This window comes from Apis mellifera, linkage group LG3 (assembly GCF_003254395.2).
Source record: "Apis mellifera strain DH4 linkage group LG3, Amel_HAv3.1, whole genome shotgun sequence".
NCBI lineage: Eukaryota > Metazoa > Arthropoda > Insecta > Hymenoptera > Apidae > Apis > Apis mellifera.
In genome coordinates this window covers 1,873,267-1,894,149 of record NC_037640.1, presented here as the reverse complement: position 1 = coordinate 1,894,149, position 20,883 = coordinate 1,873,267, and the positions used below count along the sequence as shown (strand labels likewise).

The 20,883-nt window shown below is 34.0% G+C and overlaps 1 protein-coding gene across 3 annotated transcripts in view; it reads left to right on the top strand.

Annotated features, from left to right (window-relative positions):
- Positions 1–20,883, top strand: part of LOC409703 — a 32,892-nt gene that overhangs the window by 9,556 nt on the left and 2,453 nt on the right. For 2 of the 3 annotated variants that reach the window (XM_026439471.1, XM_026439472.1), the window contains exons 1-14: positions 954–1,193; positions 2,703–3,331; positions 4,142–4,938; positions 6,061–6,298; positions 7,530–7,584; positions 9,389–9,667; positions 10,179–10,484; positions 13,533–13,948; positions 15,977–16,189; positions 17,161–17,523; positions 17,745–17,862; positions 18,402–18,820; positions 19,332–19,550; positions 19,992–20,337. In XM_026439471.1, coding sequence (XP_026295256.1) covers positions 954–1,193; positions 2,703–3,331; positions 4,142–4,938; positions 6,061–6,298; positions 7,530–7,584; positions 9,389–9,667; positions 10,179–10,484; positions 13,533–13,948; positions 15,977–16,189; positions 17,161–17,523; positions 17,745–17,862; positions 18,402–18,820; positions 19,332–19,550; positions 19,992–20,337 — 4,638 coding nt within the window. Of the gene's footprint in view, positions 1–951; positions 1,194–2,702; positions 3,332–4,141; positions 4,939–6,060; positions 6,299–7,529; positions 7,585–9,388; positions 9,668–10,178; positions 10,485–13,532; positions 13,949–15,976; positions 16,190–17,160; positions 17,524–17,744; positions 17,863–18,401; positions 18,821–19,331; positions 19,551–19,991; positions 20,338–20,883 lie in introns of those variants that run through there. The other variant, XM_393201.7, reaches the window with a different exon arrangement.

Sequence of the window (20,883 nt, the reverse complement as noted above, 5' to 3'; positions counted from 1 at the left end):
ATTAATTTTACATTTTTTTATACCGTTAAATTAATTAATTAATTTACCAAAACGTAATAATTCATCCAAAAAGATCAAAAGATAATAAAAGTTCCAGCGTACAGATTTTCAACATACGAACTCGAAACAAAAATTACGTAACGTCCGCTCGTGATGAAGAGGGAATGTTATCGTGCAATCTCGCGTTAAAGGGACTCGATTGTAGGAAAAAGAAGGGCGCCTCCTATACTTGGCCGTACTCCGAAAATAAATGTTTTAATTACGGGATGGATGAAGAACAGTGACAAAAAAAAAAAGAAAAAAAGAAAAAGAGACGAAAAACCAAAGGAACAACAGAATGAACAACACCTGTCACGGCATACGGGAAACAGCAAAACAGGTGAAACTCATACACCTGAAATTGTTAACACGAGTTAACACTTTGACTTTCAACGAATGATTAAACGACAGCTACTTATTAATACAAAATTTACGAAATTGGAATAATAAATAGAAATAGAATTTTTACGAAATAGAACCTGACTTTTCTTTTTTTTATTTCAACTTTTATTCTTCTGCTTGTAAAAATAAAGTTAAATATTTTAATCAAACGAATTATCCTCATCTAATTTTCCATAATTTTTTAAATCAATGAAAGAAATAATGAAAAATTTTTTGAATTTTTTCAAAGAGATTTCTGTAATGTATTCTATATAATAATCTCTATGTAATAATTTTTACCTTTACAATAAAAAAAAAACAAACAAAAATTATTCAAATAATCAATTTCAACAATTTGTCGAATCACGAAGAGAAATATCGAAGAACATTATTTCGAAGCGACTCAAGAAAATAAATTTCCTCGCCGATGAATCTCTCGCTCTCGAATCGCGGTTAAATCGATGAAGCTTTTTAACTTTAGAAGAATGTACACGTATTCCGCTTACTTAGGGATTTGCTTCTTGCCTTCAGAGATGCTGAAGTGGACGGTTTCGAGATCATTGTCAGCGAGCAGCTCGACGCCTCACGGTCCACCTAATTTGAACAAGGCGCCCCGTAGACCTTTCAGAGATCTATCCAACACACCTCCTGCCGCTGGGACGAAAGCCAGGGGTATACCCGGGCAAAATGTGGAAAATATATCGGCGAGAACGACGCCGGTTCGTCGAAGGAGGTGCAGAAGTCACGGCAGCGATATGAGGGCGTATTTTCAGGTACTTTCTTTCGATTTCTCGTGTTTTATTTTTTTCTAATAATAGAAATAAATGTTGAATATGACGAGATTTAAAATAAGGAAAGATTTAAAATTTTTCATTCCTCTTAATTGTCTTAATTGTCTGGAGAAACTTTTAGATTTATTGAAAATAATATTGATCCAAGAGCAAAATATAAATAAGAGATAAAAGATTGTTCCTTTTTCTTTTCAAGTTTTTTATCCAAGATTTAAGAACATATCGATGTATATAATTCATCGCACAATTGGTAAAATAATATTCGAATTATATTCGTTCAGTTTCAGTGGTTTAAATTGATTCGTAGAAAGAATAAAACGATTTTGTACCAATTTCTTTGTAACATAAATTAACCTATTCATAGATATTAATTTATCCAACGTACATTTACAAAATATTAATTTTATTAAAATTCTATCATATCTATTTTACTAACTTTCCCTTATTCACACATCAAGTGAATTCAGCTTATTCTCAATAAATCTGTTTATACCCTAAACCATATTTCAGAAGAAAGCTAATTTTTCAAATAACAAACACGAAAAAGAATATCCTCCCTCCAATAAACTTCTATTAATTTTATTAAAATTCTATATGAATATAATGTCATATCTATTTTACTAACTTTCCCTTATTTACGTATCGAGTGAATTCAGCTTATTCTTAATAAATCTGTTTATATCCTAAATATCTCGTTCAGAAGAAACCTAATTTTTCAAATAACAAATTCGAAAAAGAGTATAACCTCTCTCCAATAAACTTCTATTAATTTTATTAAAATTCTACGTGAATATAATGTCATATTTATTTTACTAACTTTCCTTTATTCATTGAATTCAGCTTATTCCTAATAAATCTGTTTATATCCTAAATATCTCGTTCAGAAGAAAGCTAATTTTTCAAATAATAAACACGAAAAAGAGTATAACTTTCCTTCAATAAACTTCTATTAATTTTATTAAAATTCTACATGAATATAATATCATATCTATTTTACTAACTTTCCCTTATTCACACATCAAGTGAATTTAGCTTATTCTCAATAAATCTGTTTGTACCCTAAATATCTCATTCAAAAGAAGGCTAATTTTTCAAAACAATAACAAACACGAAAAAGAGTATAACTTCCCTCCAATAAACTTCTATTAATTTTATTAAAATTCTATATAATATCTATGTAATTTTATTAAAATTCTATATAATGTGAATATAATGTCATATCTATTTTACTAACTTTCCCTTATTCACTCATCGAATTCAGCTTATTCCCAATAAATCTGTTTATATCCTAATTATATATTATAAAAATATATTAATATATATTATATATATTATAAATATATATTATATATTATTCCCTAAATATCTCAGAAGAAAGTTAATTTTTCAAATAACAGACACGAAAAAGAGTATCCTCTCTCCAATAAACTTCTTCTCGAGAAGACGAAGAGAGAAGGAACGATAAAGAAAGAGGCATATTTTTCTTCGCAGGCAACGAAGCCTAATTTGCGGGCGAGCAAACGTCAATCGATGTCGCAACAGCAGACGGAGAAGTCATCGGAGAGCTTCTATCAAGGGACGCCGAGGGTCGACGCCGATATCGGCCCGTTAACGTTCCTCCCACAGGGCGGCAGGTGTCCCACGGCGCTTACGCTTCCCACGGACCCGGCCCTGTTCATGAGGAAGGCAAGGGTCGCGAAGAACTTCCCGACTGACAACGAGCTCCCGCAAAATATCGTGAACGAGGCGAGGGCGAACCTCCAGTCGCACGTCTCCGACTTTTTCCAACAAATATCGATGGCCACGAGCCCGGAGGACGTGATGGAGGCCGAGTCGGTCCCGTTCTCCGTGGCCAGGCCCATCTACCCGAGGTCGTTGAACGAGGAGGGAGGGAGGAAGGCGAGCGAGGGAACGAGGATGCCGTATCTGCCGAAACTCGCCAAGATCACGAGGATTCATTCGAGATGCAGGACGCCGTATCACGGAAAGCTCGCTCCCTCGGCGGCGGCCAAGGGCAAAGGTCACACGCCTTTGCTCGGCAAACTGTCGAGTTTGGCCATCGACCAAGATTTACCTAAATTCGAGAACATGGATAACACGGTTACGGAAGTTCTCAACAGGTAAGGGAATATTATTTTTATTTATTTAACGATTTTATGTATGTGTAAAGGGTGTCCCAAAATTAAGATGTTTATTTTTTAAGCGAATCATAAAGTATATAGGCACCTTTCGTCGAGATTTTTCGTGATCTTTCTGCATAATTGACTGAATTTCTTGTAATGTGGTTGTGGGATTGTTGACACAGACCTCAAATAACCTCATAAGAAGAAATCTAATGGTGTTAAATCGCACGATCTAGAGGGCCAATTCTGATCCAGGAAATGTCTCGTGCAATAATTGAATTGTTTCATATGGCATGTGGCATCGTCTTGTTGAAACCACATCATTCAATTTTGGCAGAAAGAACTTATCGTGTCGCGATATCGAGCACCATTAACAGCCTCATTCTCAAAAAAGTATGATGTCTCCTGCCCAAAATCTGCACCAAACAGTGACATGTTGTGAGTGCATTTGTTTTTCGCTAATCACACTTCTGGCTTCTTCGAGCGTCAAACAATTTTAGCGATTAACAAAGCCATCGAGAAATGAAAATGTGCTTCATCACTTAGGATTATTTTTCTCGAAAAACCAGCATCAATATAATCATTTTTCATGATTAATAATCTATTCCACATTGTTGTATCGTATAAACTCTCAGCTCAGTGAAACTGTTCTTTTTTCCAGGATTGTCAACAACCTGATGTAAAAATGGCGGCAAATTCAAATCTTAATTAATTTTGGGCCACCCTTTACAAATCTAATTTTACTTTTGAAACAAAGCTTTCAAAAAGAATAGTTGTAGATTAACGTAGTTCTGTTTCTTCGTTCAGGGAGCAGGAGGTAAATTTCACTGGAAAAACGGTGGCCGAGATCCTTTTGGGGGATGTGGAAGAGAGGAAGAAGGTTCTGGGTGGTAGCCGAGGGGGCGAGGAGGAGAATTCGACGATGAAGACGGATCACACGTACGAGACGATCGCGGAGCGAGAAGAGACGGCGATGGAGGAGGAGGGGGGCTCGTGTCACAACGACAGCTCCGTCTCCTCGGCCAGCCAACTGTTGGAGGATCCCTCGCCCATGTCGTGGGCGTTCGCCTCGCCCACCAACGACCTCGACGGCGAGTTTACGTTGAAGAGGCAACGCGGGATACGAAGGAAGCGGCATCGAAAGGACACCGATAAACCGTTGGACGGGAAACGGGCGAAGAGACGCTCCACCAGCCGTAGCCCGTCCGCTAAAACGAAAACAGAGGCGCAACCCACCCTTTTGGCGGAGGCTGTGAATCGAAACGTGAAGAAGCTTGCTCTGGAGACCGACTTGGACACCACTTTGGGCGACGAGAAGTTCGAGCCAAAAGCGTTGTTTTGCGGCCTCGAGGGACGGGGGAGGGAGGAGGGGAGGAAAACGAATACCTGGGATCTGGACAGCCCCAAGTCAACCCTCACCGACGACTTTCACAGCTCGAAATCGTATTTGAACTCGGTGACGAACACGCCCGAGACACCGTTGGTCGCCACCGTGAGAAGGTGTCTCAAGTTCAGCCCGGAAACCGCCGAACCACCGAGACCGAATTGCCACGGATCGATAGAGATCGAGTATTCGGTCGTCGCAGATCAAATACACGTTCGAGGTGAGATTTGGATAATTATTCAATCCTTTTTTTCATTTTCAAGCGGAATAAATGCAAAGCACTTTGGAGGATCCGTTTATTCAATACAGTACGATTTAAAGTAATTCTCCTTCTCTCAATCGGGTCGCCAAATTCGTTCCAATGTCGCGGAAGCGACGCGTCTCAAAATCGGGGTCACTTTTTATGCAATATTTTGATATAGCCAACTTATTTCTTATCGATCATTAAGTTAAGTTGGATGAAAGAAACGAAGGAGTCGGAGCAGAAAATTATCTTTGAATACTCTCATCGTATCTATTCACTACACAACGAAAATTAAATTTTAATGAATTAATAATTAATAACGCAATAATAATCGTTATTAATTAAAAAAGTTATAAATTAAATCTCGAACGGGAAAATGTAGCTGCATACACACGACTTTTATAACGGCGCTTTGTCGCGCGATAAAAATCGAGTATCGCGTGATCACATTTCTCAAGGATTAACGACCGAGGCATTGGGTACATTAATTCCATTAGAATTATCGCGAGGGGTCTCGGGGCGCGGGAGCACGTCCCTGAACCGCGGCCGCGAGGAGGCATGCGCCAGTCACGTGCCACGAGAGGGGGTGTTTCAGTTGGCACCCCGCGATAGACGACTGTGCCAGTAACCCACAGACCCTGCTGGCAATTCGCTCCCGGTTAGTAAGCCTACACAACATTGATTCTTCGCGGGTACACATCTTTTGCGTAAACAACCCTTCCAGGCTCCCCCTTTTTCTTCCCACTTTCGACGTTGGGAGCGGACATTAAACGACCCTGTTGGTCGAAATTCACTCCACGATATTCCTCCGCAATATTTTGCGAGAAAGGAAAAGGAAAGGGAGAGAAAATTGATTAGAGAAAGAATTAGAGAGGAAGGAAAGCATTGGTTGCGGTAGCAAGTAGAGGAGTGCCGCATTGGTCGGGCATCGTCTGGGTGCGCGTAGTAGTAGTGCGTGTGAAGGATATTATATATTTCGTTCCCAATACTCTGTTTATTAATCATCGACCGTCCTCAAAGATTGTGATTTAATAAATCGTGAGAAAAGAATATCGTGGCACGATGTCCTGATAAGGCTGTCTTTATTGTTTCACGCAGTGATAAGGTGCAAGGACCTGAGAAGGGCGTACGAGGGTCCCGTTCACGCTTACGTGAAGGCAAGTTTGAAGAACACGAACGGCGAGGGGGTGGTGAAGAGGACAGCGGTGCACAGGGCAACGCCGAATCCCGTATTCCACGAGACCTTGATACTGCCCTGCCCGGTGAACAACAATCACTGCAGCAGCAAGCCCACGTCCCTGGACATCGCGGTCTGGCACAGAGATCGTCGTGCAAGGTGAGCATGCCCGAGAAATAAAGTGCACACTAGACGAGGAAGAGGGGTTGGGTGCACGAGCCCCGCTCCCCCGTAAGAAACGTGCTCGACCCCGGAAAACGATTCTTTGTTGATCGTCCACTTTGATTTACGGCCGACATGCGAGCCGTCCCCCTTTAAATCTCTCTAATCTCTTCGAATCGGTTATATTTCACATTGTCTCTCCTGCCTATCGTGCTTCTCGATAACAAATGATAATCGGTTAACCCGGTAAGTAGTGCCGCTTCGTACGAGATATTAATCTCACGCAAGCCACGTTGAATCACACACGAGTATATTGGAATTATTTGCGCTACGTGAATTATCGAGAGGGATAAGAAATCATATTTTGGTGAAATTTTTTTTGGATAAGATAGAAAAATAAAGAAAAGAAAATGTAACAAAGAAATGTCGCGATGAAAGGCATTGATCGGGTGTATTCTGTATATTGTGGGTGGATAAAAAAAAATAGAACGAATCAACACGAGGGAAAAGATCGTTTGCACGATGGCGATTGTATTACACAATAAGAAACGGTATAGAAACGGCCTCTGTCTCCGAGGAAAAGATATTGGGGTCAAGAACTATGACTCGTTAGTCCAAGACGAACGAGCTAACCAACCCTGCTCCCGATATTCTCTATCAATCTCCCTCGAGTGTCTTTCGTAAATGTTGTTTGACAGCATTTTTTTTTATCTCTGCGTTTAAATTTTCCAAATTTAATTATTTTAATTCAAAATAAGAATCTTTAAGAGTGTTACAATTGTACGCAATGGCCGTGTTCGAATGAAAATATATATATATATATATATACCGATAAATTTATCGGTCGATAAGAGCGGCTTGAATTGGGATAATTTTACCTACCGAACCAATGGTCCATCTAAATACCCAAACGAATTTCTAGGGTATGCGCGGATTCTTTGCGGTAGGAGGGGAATCGATTCCCTGGAAGCGCATGCGCACCGTGTCCGCCACGTGCACTCGATCACATCCGCGCGTCTCTGCAACGGTATACGGGAAATGATAGACCGAAACTGTCCGCCTTCTCCTTTTCCCTCCAATGTAAATAGTTGAAAAGTTAAACGAGTGTAATGTGTCTATCAATAGCTACACACCTGTCTGGTATGAGTGATCATTAATATTGGTGGACTTTATTTGACGCAAAGTGATATAAATATTCATATATATTTTTCTCGTTTTCGTGTTTTAGACGTAGCGAGCTGTTGGGCTGTATGACTCTACCTCTACCCTTGTCTCAAGATAAGGTAAATATTTGTATTTTATATTGCTTTTGATATTATTATACAGAGTGTTCGTATTGTATTCGTAGAATTTTTATCTTTTTCGAGAATAAATTCTAGAGATTAAAATAAACGTTGAAAAAGTTGAAAAATGTCGGTTTTATTAAGTTATATTCGATTTGAATTAAATTTTTATTAATGGATGAAGCGAGACGGAAATAAAGTGAGGCGAAAGTAAAACGGTGGTGTAACGGAGATAGAGATGTCTCGTGATATCCATCTCTTTTTATCTAATACAAGCTTAAATTGCTTATAATTTAATAAATAAGCTTCAACCGATATTTTTATACGTCAATTTTTATTTTTATTTTAGTTTCTAATAGTAAAATATATATACACACATTGTATACTCTAGTAGAAATCCATTTACTTGTCGAAAGACAAACAAATTCATATAGGATGTTTCAAAAATGGATAATATAAATAGACGGGGATTATTTACATTGCAATAAAATATTTTTTTTTAAGAAAAAAGATTTCGTTTTTAAGAAAATCAAGATATGAAAAAATTTGCTCTTAGATATATAATAATGAATCAAAAATTTCTGAAAAAGATTTTAAAATTGCAATAATATTTGGCAACAAGAAACTATTTACACACCATTGTATTTATAGCATTTATAAATTATTAAATTAATACTTTATACGATTATAAAAATTGTAATACTATTCCAATGAAATTTAGAACATGATGAAAAAAAATGTTTCACTGAAAAATAAAAATATCTATCTATGAATAATTTTTATAACCATAACTGTATTTTTAATTATATTACAAAGACATTCACATAACTATAAAACGACAATTTAAATTCATCATTCAATCAAGTCAATCATCTGTTTTCCAAATATATAATAAAGAGGTGAATATAATTCAATTAATGGATTAATTATCAAATTTTTTTCAAAAATTCTTTTAATTTTATAATTTACATAAAATATTATTATAAATTGATAAAGATATACATTGATTGAACAATGATTCGATAAAAGAAAAAAATCACAAGATATTTTATGATCTAAATTCTATTTTAAATGAAGCCATATCAAACAATAAACATTTTATTAATATTTCGTTCACGTAAAAGTGATTTCATTGTAACGAAATTGAATAAAAACTTGGTTAAATTAAAAAGAAAAAAAAAATAAAACTATCGTTCGATCATGAACACTAAGTACGAAATTGTTTGATACATGTCTGCACGTCAGCTGTTTACAAGGATTCGTAAGTCTTCTTGCCTTAAGGTCAGGGCTAAGCTTGTTACGAATCAAATAATTGGAACGTTACCTAGCAAAGATTCACTTACGCTTTGACCTCGTTAAAGGTGGCAGGTGGCAGGTATCGTTGCAACATCTCGGTAATTTGATCAAAATCGTTCAAAATTAACTTGTTCCCCCAACTTGTGCGAAGCAAAAGATGATCGTGGTGGCCATTTACTGTGCAGTGTTCTTCATCGTTGGGATTCTATTGAAAATATTCATGTTCTGTTGATAATTCTGTCATATAAAGTGTAAAACGTATATAAATTAATTTTTATTTTTTTTTGCTTAATTATCATCGAATATTGATAAAGTAGAATAATAATCTAAAAATTAGATGAAGATTAAAATACAATCTTACACGTTAAAGGAAAGCTATGATAAATGCTCGAGAGAATTATCGATCGATGATATATCGATGTTCACGGTATTTAATTTAATTTTAATTTTAAGAAAAGTATTAAGATTCTATGTTTTATCGTTTCAATAAACGATTGTGTTTTTTAAGGAAGCGACATGGCATCCGTTAGAAGCGGGAACCGGTCGAAACACGAGTACTCCTTACGTCGGTTTGCCCCAAGACTGTGGAATTTCGCCACCGTTGTCGAAGGACGGAGAATCAGATAATAATAATTCGGGAGGTGAAGATTTGACGTATTTGAGGCATCTCGAATTGGAGCCTATCGATCCTCTAACCGGTTTACCCCTGCACCCGGGTTTCACAGCCAAAGGTGGTAGAACACCATGCACTGTCACTAGGAGATTGATAAGACAAACTGCTAATCAGGTGAGTCATACTTTTCCTTTCTTTCATGAATATAATTTCCAACTTCCAATATTGATATAATCCAAACAACGAATAAAGAAACCAACAAAGAAACCTCAATCATTAACTACTTATAAAATACCTCTCCACATGTTTCTGATCATTTCTGATCATTTTTAACATACTCAGAAACCTAGTTTCCTAGAATTACACAATCATTTCGCGCAATTTGTCCGACAGAATCGCAGGTGGTCCACTCTAATAATTGGCATTAAACGCAACAAGTCCGAATAAAACTCGAAATAGACTTTTTTTTCTTCTCTTTTCCCTTTCTTTATCCACGGCATTAACGAAAACGAGTCTCGTGCCGTGACCTCCGCCTGAGCACCCCTCCATTGTAACCAACCTCCCTCCTCCTCCGCCCCTTCTACACGGTTCAGTCTCTCCCTCCCTTTCTCTCCCCCTTTCTTTTTTATTATTTCTTCCTCGTTCAAATATTTCAACAATCTAATTAAACCTTTCCTCCCCGTAGATTCCATGGGGATTCTCGCTCTCCTGGGGAAGACCACCCCGCGTGGAACGCGTGGACCCCGGCAGCCCCGCGGAGAGATCCGGCCTGAGGCCAGGTGATCACGTTGTTTTCGTCGACATGACAAACGTGGTGACGCGATCGCGGGAAGAGATCCTTGGATTGATCCAGGCTGCCACGAATCAGTTGATACTGGAGGTCTATAGGAAGGGGAACGTTCACTCGTCCATGCATCGGCCAAACTCGATGAACGTTAGCCTGCAGCAATCGATCGGCGGCGGACACCATGCGGTTGCGTTTAACGCCGAGGTCGGTACAGGCGTCCTAGTCTGAGCCTGGTAGAAGGCTCGGTTGCTCGGGAAAAAATAGGAGGCTCGCTTCGTTCGAAAGCGGGGGAGGAAGGGTTACGAGGAAAGCTTTTGGTTGCTCGTGATTATTAGCTTGATTATTTGTTTTTCTTTTCTCTCTCTCTCTCTCTCTCCCTCTCCCCTTCTCTCATCATCATTCTTCCATCTTCCTCGACCGGGCGAACGAACGGTGGAACCTCGATTATATATTTTCTGAGGAGAGGAGAACTGGAAGAAGAGATTCGTTCGAATTTTTTGAAAACGGATTTTAAAATAGGAATTTTCAATTTCATCCCCAGGTATTATCTCGTTTTACGTCAATAAGAGAAAATTTTCTGATGTATCATCTTCTCGCGTTTCCATTTAAGAGAAAGCGTTCATCTATATTACAATCTTGCTCTTTTTAAATAGATGAAATAACAGTGAATGAAAATCAAGATGCCAACATTTGGAACTGAATTCTTTTTTCATATGAATACTTTTGTTAATTTTACCAATTTCATTTTATAATACAACAGCTTAATATGCCTCGATGTTATTGCTAAGTTATTGTATTATTTAATAAATTAAATATTAGAAAAAAAAAAAAAGAAATAGGTGTTCGAATAATGGAGGTTTTACCGTTTTACTCGAAAAAATCGCGTCGATCAACGGAGAAATGTTTTGCGTGTTAGTTTAAGTTGTTTGAATAATCAAGATTATAGCAAATGTCGAATTAAAAACTTACTACGAGAGATTCGTATCGGGCGGATATGTCGAAACGTTTAAAAACAACGAGTTTAAAGCAAGTTTTTTTACGCGAGCATGCGTCTCTCCTTATCAGAGCTTATTCCTTTCTTATTTCTTTTTTTTTTTATTTTTCGAGTTGCATGCCAAGAACAACAACCGCGTACAACAACATCTCCTGTACAACATTCTTTTCCGTGACTATCTTGTATATCCTGCGTACGCGTAGTGTACAGCGCGTGTCCGTTTTCTTTGTCAGTGGACACGGTTAAGTTATGATACAGTTATGTTTTTATTAATGTAACTTTCGACAGTTGTCTTTTTTTTTTTTTGTTGCTCAACAAGTTCTGTTCAAAAGCATCTCTTGTATTTCATTTATTTATTTCTCCATCCCCCTCCCTTGCCCCCCATTCTTGATGCTAATACGATTGCAGCGCACCTCAAGTCGAGACAAATGTTATATATATATTGCACAAAATCCGTGTCGAAATCATGGACTCTTAAAAAAAAGAAAGTTTTCGAATAAATCGAGTTTCGAAAATTCTTTGATAAAATTATTTTATACAGCGAAAAAATATCATTGTTTTTGAAAAAATTGAGATCAAACATTTACACTATATATATATATATATATAGTGTAAATGTTTGATCTCAATTTTTATATATATATATATATATATATATATATATATATATATATATATATACTTCTCTTAATAAAATTACTTCATTAGTATCATTCGTAATCGAATTAAGTTAAGTTAATTTGATTTAGAAGAAAGAAGAAGAAAGAAAATTTTTACACGAATGGAATCATCATCGATCGCCCATGATTTCGAAATGCAGTACAAAACAAATATCAATTTGCAGAGGATATATATATATATTGGGTTGGCAATTAAGTAATTGCGGATCTTTTTTAGAAAATCAAAGACAATTTTTTCATGGAACTAAATAATTTTATTCTGTAATGTGTTGTCCATTTTGATCAATGACCTTTTGCCATCTTTCAGGCAGCATCATAATCCCACGTTCATAAAACTTCTGGTTTTTATTAGCAAAAAACTGAATCAGGTACGATTTGATATCATCATCATTATTGAAATTTTTATCATTCAAGGAGTTTTGTAAAGATCGAAACAAAAAGTAATCAGATGGTGCAAGGTCAGGACTATATGTGGATGTGGCAAAACATCCCAACCAAGCTCCAATAATTTTTGCCGAGTGACCAAAGATGCGTGTGGCCTTGCATTGTCATGATGGAATACAACACCTTTTCGATTTGTCAATTCGGGTCGCTTTTCTTCAATTGCATTGTTTAATTTCGTTAGTTGTTCAATGTAGACAACAGAATTGATCGTTCGGTTGGGTGGTAAGAGTTCAAAATAGACAATTCCTTTGTAATCCCACCAAACTGATAACAAAACCTTCTTTCGATGAATATCAGTTTTTGATGTTGTTTGAGCTGGTTCACGTGGCCTACTCCACGATCTTTTCCGCTTGATATTGTTGTAAACAACCTATTTTTCATCGCCAGTTATCAGTCGTTTTAAAAATGGATCATTTTCATTACGTTTCTTTAGCAAATCGCAGCTGTTAATGCGTTGCGTTAAACGCTTTTCTTTCAGTTCGTGAGGAACCCATGTATCGAGTTTTTGAACATAGCCAAGTTGTTTTAAGTGGTTTTCAATGCATGTATGTGATACATGAAGCTTCTCTGCAATCTCACGAGTTGTACTATGACGATCCGAATCGATTATTGCTTTGATTAGGTCGTCATCAACTTCAACTGGACGACCAGAGCATTTTTCGTCTTTGAGTGAAAAATCACCAGAACGAAATTTGTCAAACCAATTTTGACACTGCCGTTCTTTTAAGGCTTCGTCGCCATAAACAGCACATAACTTTTTGTGAGCTTGCGATGCGTTTTTCCCTTTGCGAAAATAAAAAAGCAAAATATGACGATAATGTTCCTTTTGACTTTCCATTTTTCAACGAACGCCAAACGAAAACTACGCAACCGATCAAAAAACTTTTTTTACTGATTAACAGCTGAATTGCCAACTATCAAATAACAAAATGTGTTTTACATTTGGATTACGCCAGCAAACCTAAAAATTCAACTGAAACCATCTATGAGTAAAATCCGCAATTACTTAGTTGCCAACCCAATATATATATATTGAAAACAAATTATATATAAACTATTAAAAAAAAATCTCGTGCATGCTGCAACGATTAATTTGAATTGTACAACGAATTGGCACCGATTGAACGGGTGCAGGTGTTCCCAAACCTCGCCCCGGACGCTCCGCCCGAGGAGGAATTGTCGGTGCGCGAGGCGCGTTACTGGGGCATCCTGAAGAGCGGTCACACGCGTTTCATGGCGCCCCTAGCGGAGAGGCGGGACGTGCTCTCCGCCGCCGATTACTTGATACTCTTCCAAAACCTGGACGAGTTGCTCAAGATCTCCGAGGAGATCCGGGACGAGGGAGGCGGAGTCGAGAGTTATTTGTGCAGGGTGCCGAGGATCACAGCGGCATACAGGAGATATTTGAGCGGGTTGCAGCGCGCCTGTTGTCTATTGGTCGCGCTCAGGCGAAATACGGCGTTCGCAAAGCTCGTTTGCGAGCCGGCCGTCCCGCACAAAAGGAGGCCCGATTTGACGGGCGTGTTGCTCCTGCCTCTGGAGCACTACAGGTACAGTCCTCCATAAGACGTGCTTGTGAATTTTTATTACTTATTATTGTACAAATATAATCTAATTTACAATTTTATTAATTAGTATAAAATTTTAACATAAATTTAACTAAATTATTAAATTTATAAATATTTTTTAATTTTCTATTAATTTTATTGATCAAAAATATAATATATATAATATATATGTTTTTTTTTTGTTATATTTATTTTTATTATAAATAAAATATTTAAATAAATATATATTCAATATTATTTATATATTAATAAATAATTATATATATAAATATATATATTTATTTATTTTAGTTATGAGAATCTTGATAGATGTTGGATGCAAGAAAGTTTATATATCTTTGGAAAAGAAAATGATCCGTGAAAGATGTTGAGATTTCTTGTTTTAAAGACATCTTGCATTCAACGAAAATGATAGTAAATTTTTCTGTGCATAATGCATTATATTCTTCATATATTAATTTTCATTAAAGTTTGATTTTTCAAAATTGAATTTTCTTATAAAATAATTGAAGAGTTTTGATTATATGTAGGAGATTTATTCACAGTGATAGTTGCAAAAATTGTTTTCATGCTGAAATACATAAAATGAATAAAGTGTATTCATTGAATAAAGTAGAGGTAAACTTTATTTTTTGATGAGTTGAAATGAATTGAATGGATTTTTTATAGTGAAGCGATGAATGTAAACTTATTTCTTTATTTAAAAATTTTTTATGAAGGAAGATTGAATTGAGCTTCATTTATTCTTAAATTATTTTTATAATTATTCGTATCTTTTACAACAAACTCTTATTAAAAGTTATGTAATTAAAGTTCTTACAGCAAGAGTTACATTTTTAATAATTATATTTATGTCTGGAAATTGTTAAATTATTATAATTAATTTTATATTATGAAATATAAGTAAATATTGATAAAAAACAAGTTTAGTTCATGTTTCGCACTAAATTTAATAAAAATATGAATTTGAGTCTAGCTCTTTTTTGCATTCAACAAAAAACAATATTTTCGATTGATAAAATAAAAATAAATTAGCAAATTATATATTTTATTGATTACTTTTAATAAAAAAAAGATTTTTGATATTTTTGACAGCTATAAATTTCAAAAATTTATCAATAATTATTATGTGAAAAAATATATTTTTTTAAATTAGTATTTTTTAATATTTAATAATAATTTTACAAACATTTTTTTATTTCAATAAATTACAATTATTACAAATTATTACAAATTTGTTTTTCTCTTGCTGTAAGGATTTTTTTATTCTTCATTAAATCTAAATTTCTATCTATAAACTTAATATTTTTTTCTGGTTTCTAATACTGGATTGATGGAGTTATATCGATTTTTATTTGAGAGAAGATAAAGAATTTTAAATAAACCGATCTATTTAAGACAAATTAATTTTAAAAGAATGCCATATTTTAAAACTTTACTCTTTAAATATAAATTTAAAGATCAATAAAGAATAATTATAAATTATATAAATATAAGACATTTCTATTTTCAATCTTTCATATTATATAAATTTAAAAATAAAAATATAAGATATAGATATATTATATAAAAAATATTTACAATACTTTTGAAATAAATAAAATCTGATATAAAAAATAATTATTAAAAGATGAATTAATACAATTATTGGCATAAATAAATTAATAATAATATAAATAAAAACTTATTATGTACAATTTTGTAATATTTACACAAAGTTTAGATTACTTTAAAAATTGAATAGTTATTTTAATTCTTTTATTTTTGTTTTCATCATTGTTTCACAAAACTATTATTTTACAACAAATTGAACTTATTTTATTCAATATCATGAAAATTAGTAAGATAAATATAATTATCTTACTATTTGCTATACTATAATATTACTATAAATATTCCATATAAATATTTCATCTTTCATATTCACTGTGAATGAATCATCCATACGTACAAAAATCAATAAATTCTTCTTTTTATACATAACATTTAACATTCTTTAAACTTCTTTAGAGAGATGACGAGACTGTTGAGTTTGGCGTCGCCAAGGAATTGCCAGCAAGCCAGAGATTTAGCTCAGGGTTACAGGGAAGCAACGGCTAATGCCGGTGTAATGGAACCACCACGCGACACAGGAAGACCTCTTCTCAGTCTGCAAGAAGTTGAATCTCGACTAGTTTTCGCGAGGTGTAAACCATTCACCTTGGCTATGCCGGGTAGACAATGGTGCGTTTAAAAATTCTAAAAAAAAATAATTGCAATCAAATCTAGAATTTGAATTTATTTCAAGTAATAATTTAATTATTATTTGAAATGTAATGTATTTTAAAAGACCATATTTTTTATTTGATTAATTAATTACAGAAATTTGAAATAATAAATTGAATATTTATTTCTGAGGTAAGGATTCAAAATAAAATAAGTTTAATGTAGTTAGTATTAGTAAAAAATAGTTCTAATGATATAAATATTTATGAAAAGTCCATTATTTTTAAATTGAATAGCAAATAATAATAATAATAATAAATAACAAACTATTTATTTCATAAAATGAAAAATAAATTTTATTTTTTGTATGAAATACTTGTGAAATCTGTACCTGAGAACAATAATAATCCAAGCCTTTTCATTTATCAATAGTATGATAATAAATACAGACATCACTTTTAATATAAAATTGATTTATCTTACAGTTGAAAATTGAAAATTGAAATTATATTTATGAAAAATATTGAAACTATTATATAAATAAAACAATAATATAACATATAATAAATTACAAATTATCTTTTATATTATTATTGATTAATTTAATTATAGTAAGTATTGTTAGTATACTAAATCATTATTATGAATAAATTTACTTGCCCAATTAAAATTGCTTACTATAAACAAGTGATATTACATCTAAACAATAAATAATTTATAGACTAATTTATTATTAGCAACTTTAGCTTCAAAATTGAACACATATATATATATATCAATTTCATTATTTTAAATTTAAGATTTAAAACTTGAGGAATTAAAAAAAAATTGAACTTGAATTAATCTAACTTCCAAAAATATTTATATTTATATTTTCTAAGATCATTCCTCAACTAATTTTTAAATAATATAATTCTAAAAACGTTCATGCTTGATTGCAAAAATAATAGAATTTCCAATAAAAGACAATATAATATACAATGTTTCAGGCTATTTGGAGGAGCGCTCGCAAAAGTGGAGGGCCGAGCGCGACTGCAACCCTCCTGGGCCCTGCTTCTCACCGACCTACTCGTATTTGCTCGAGTCTCCCGGGACCGAGTTTTATTCGTAACCGAGGAGCCTCTCCGATTGTCCAACATCGCCGAGGCTTGTTTCACCGTCCGAAAAAGACCGACAGAATTTCGATTGCAGATCGCCATCAACCCAGCCGGAAATTCGGAGAACGGTCACGTGGAGGTGAGCAACAGCGGCGGTTGCAGCCCCCACAGTCGTCCGAGAAGGCGAGTTATGGTGTTGAGAGCACCGACACCGGAACTGAAGGCTGTTTGGCACAATCTTCTTCAACGACAGATGTGAGTTGATAATGTCGATGGCCAAGTTTCGTGGAATTCTGATCCGGTACGATTTTTCGGATGATTCGTTTGGATGACAGAACGTGATCAGAAGATTTAGATATTATACTTTTTGACACGTACCAAGTTCAGAGCTCGACCAGACATTCATAATAATCTCGTCACAATCTGAACTTTCGGTATTTTTTCGCTTGTCTGTAATCTAATCCTATATATTTTAGAATCTATGTAAATACAGGCTATGGGGGAACGCCGAGCCAAGACAGTCCAGAAGAGAGTCCGATCACTGGTAGCAATTTCATCACAAACGCGATTAGGGAATCCACGGAGAGCTCGCAGGTTTGTAGAAATGTTTTTCTTAGAAATCTATTGAAAAGAATATAAAGTAAAATTATCATTGGTTATTAATCTATAATGAGATATTAAATTAGATAACATGAAACTTTGATGAATAAATTGTTGTAAAAGAATGTAGAAAAATCCACTATGTGTCTGTAATTGTATAAAAATAGTGATAGAAATATATGACATTTATTATAATTGCTTTTTCAAATTTCACACAATTTTATATAAAATTTAAGCTTTAGAATTTGAATAGAATTTTGCAAAGACTTTGTAGAGATTGGTTTTAATATATTTACAAAATTTCATATTTTATCTAAATCATTTTAATTACACAGAATAATATATTCTTCTATAACAAATTATTATCTTATTCATTGATAGATAATAAGCTTTTTATATCAAATATGAAGAGTAAATTAATTTATTTATAACAATATTTTTAATTGGACAAAATCTTGCTTCAAATATTATATTATCTATTCACATGTTCAAAGATTGGAACAACTTGAATTGATTAAATTTTAATTCAACAGACTACCAGGGAGTCGCAAAAGCAGGATGAGGAAAAAGATTCACGCTCTGCCGAGAGTATCGACAGTATCGTTAAAAGTTCAAGAGGAGACAATCATTTGGCGCAATGGGTGCGCAATTCTCATCAAATTCCTCCTCCGGATCACGAGGAGGTCCCTATCGAGGAATGGACAGCTGAGCAATTGGCTGCACGAGCGCCAAGAGAAACGAGCAACGAGCCGAGTAGAGAGCGAAACAGCGCCACAGCGGAGGACGTCATAACCGAAGTGATAAATTCTGATATAGAGCAGCAGAGTACAGCTTCGAGCGCGAGTCTCAGTACTGTTAAATCCAATAGTGTAACCGCGAAGAAGAACGGCAGTCTCGCATCTTCCAAGGAAAATTCAACCAGCTCGATTAACATTTGCAGAAGATGTCACAGGTAATAGGAGAATGACGAAATATTAAATCGAGGAATTTATTGGTGTTGGATTGGGATAGAGGTTATGTCAATTTTTGATGAGACAATTAATATTAAATGAATGATATATTATTACTTTTTGTGATAAATTCATTTTATAAGGATAGTATTTTAATATTTAATATTTTATTCTTGATTAAGCAGTTGAAATAATGAATTTCGAATTTTTAATCCTGAAAGATTTAATCCTGATGCATTAAGATTGATATAAAGATATTCAATAGAAAAACAAAGTCAAATAATATTAATAAAAATGAGAAAAATATAAATGTAATTATAAATGCTATATTTTTTGCTATGCCTTGAAATAAATGTCGTCGATTAAACGTATATGCCATAATTTATCAAATTTCATAAATTAATTTTGCACTTATAAAACTGACATTACTTTCTTACCAATCCAACAAATAGAATATTTTAAGTTGATAGTAAAATATTAATAAATATAATCAAAACGTGTATAATTGTGCAGATCAGGTTGTCCAACACCGCCTTTAACAAGAGATCCATTTTCCCCATTACCTCCAAAGATCTCAGTAGTCCCACCAACACCTGATTTGTGCAGGCATAGGTTAAGAAATGGTCTACTCGATAGTCCTGGAAGAAACAGTCCAAGTCATACTTTAGCTGATGGTAATACGGAAGATGGGAGTGAAGACGATCTTGATTGTGATGGTGAACCACCATACAGGTAAAGTTTAATGCAATATAAAAATAATATTTAAAAAATTATTTAATGATAATCGAAGAAAAAGAAAATTATTGTAAAATCTTATTTAGATTAAATAAATTCGATTCGTTAAACTAATCAAATTAATTAAAGTAATTTAAATTGAAATAACAAGAAAAAATTTTAATATTAAATTATATTTATATTTAATGTGTCATATTTTGATTACTTCATACAATGTCACTTTATCTTCTATAATTAAATTGTAAACATTTCTTTCATTAATACACAAAGCATCGTATTTCTTATAAATTCTTACAAATTTTGAAATTTTTTTTACTTCACTTTTAATTCATATCTATTTATAGATTAATATTTAATTATTTTTAACTCGACTAATTTAAATGAAACTTAAAATGCTTTCTTTTGTGAACTCTTTGATTATGTTCTATTATTTTCCAGAGTTTTACGAAGATTCGGTACAGTAAGCAGTTTGGATCAGGACGACGAACTCGAGGAGCAAGGAGATGACGATAATCGAGACACCGAGTCACCGCCTACGGGTTTAAGAGCATGGACGGCTAGAGCGAGCAGCTACGTAGTCAGTAAACGATCAGCTTTGCTCGAGCAACTCGGCGAAGGCATAGGTGGATATCTTCTTCAATCACCAGTTCCTCCAGAAAGAACAGAATTTTCTCTGGACCCGAATGACGAAGAAGGAACGACGTCTGGAGCTACCTCAGGAGACGATATTTGGGGAACACCGACATCTGGTGGCCCCGATGACGAAAGTTTCACCGCAAGTTCGGTAATAATATTTTACGATTTTAATACTATAATATTCTAAGATATTAGCTTTGAATCAATTTGACAACTAGAAATTTCGAAATCTGATTGAAAATCGCTTATGCGTGCAATAATCCTTTCTTTCTCGATAGCTTCGCTTGTTTGGTTGATCTCATAGCTTTTATAAAAACTTGCTTGTGTATTGCGAATCAATAAAAATATGAATGTACCATGTGAAATTGTCAGTTTCTAAATGAATGATGGTAAACTGATGTTAAATTTTAAATGGTACAATTTATTTTTAAAAATATATTTTCTCTTTAGATTCTATTTTTTTTTTTTTCATTTATTGAAATGTTCTTTATGATTGTTTAATTGTTTTTCATGAATGAATAATATGATGTTTGAATTGAAAATAATTTCATATAATATAATAATAATTTAAAATTATATTTAATTATTTTGAAACAATAAAATTAAACAAATGATATTTTCATTTTATGTCATTGTTTTATTTCATTATACAATTTTTCATATTTTTCAAAAATTTCTATAATAAAATTTTGAA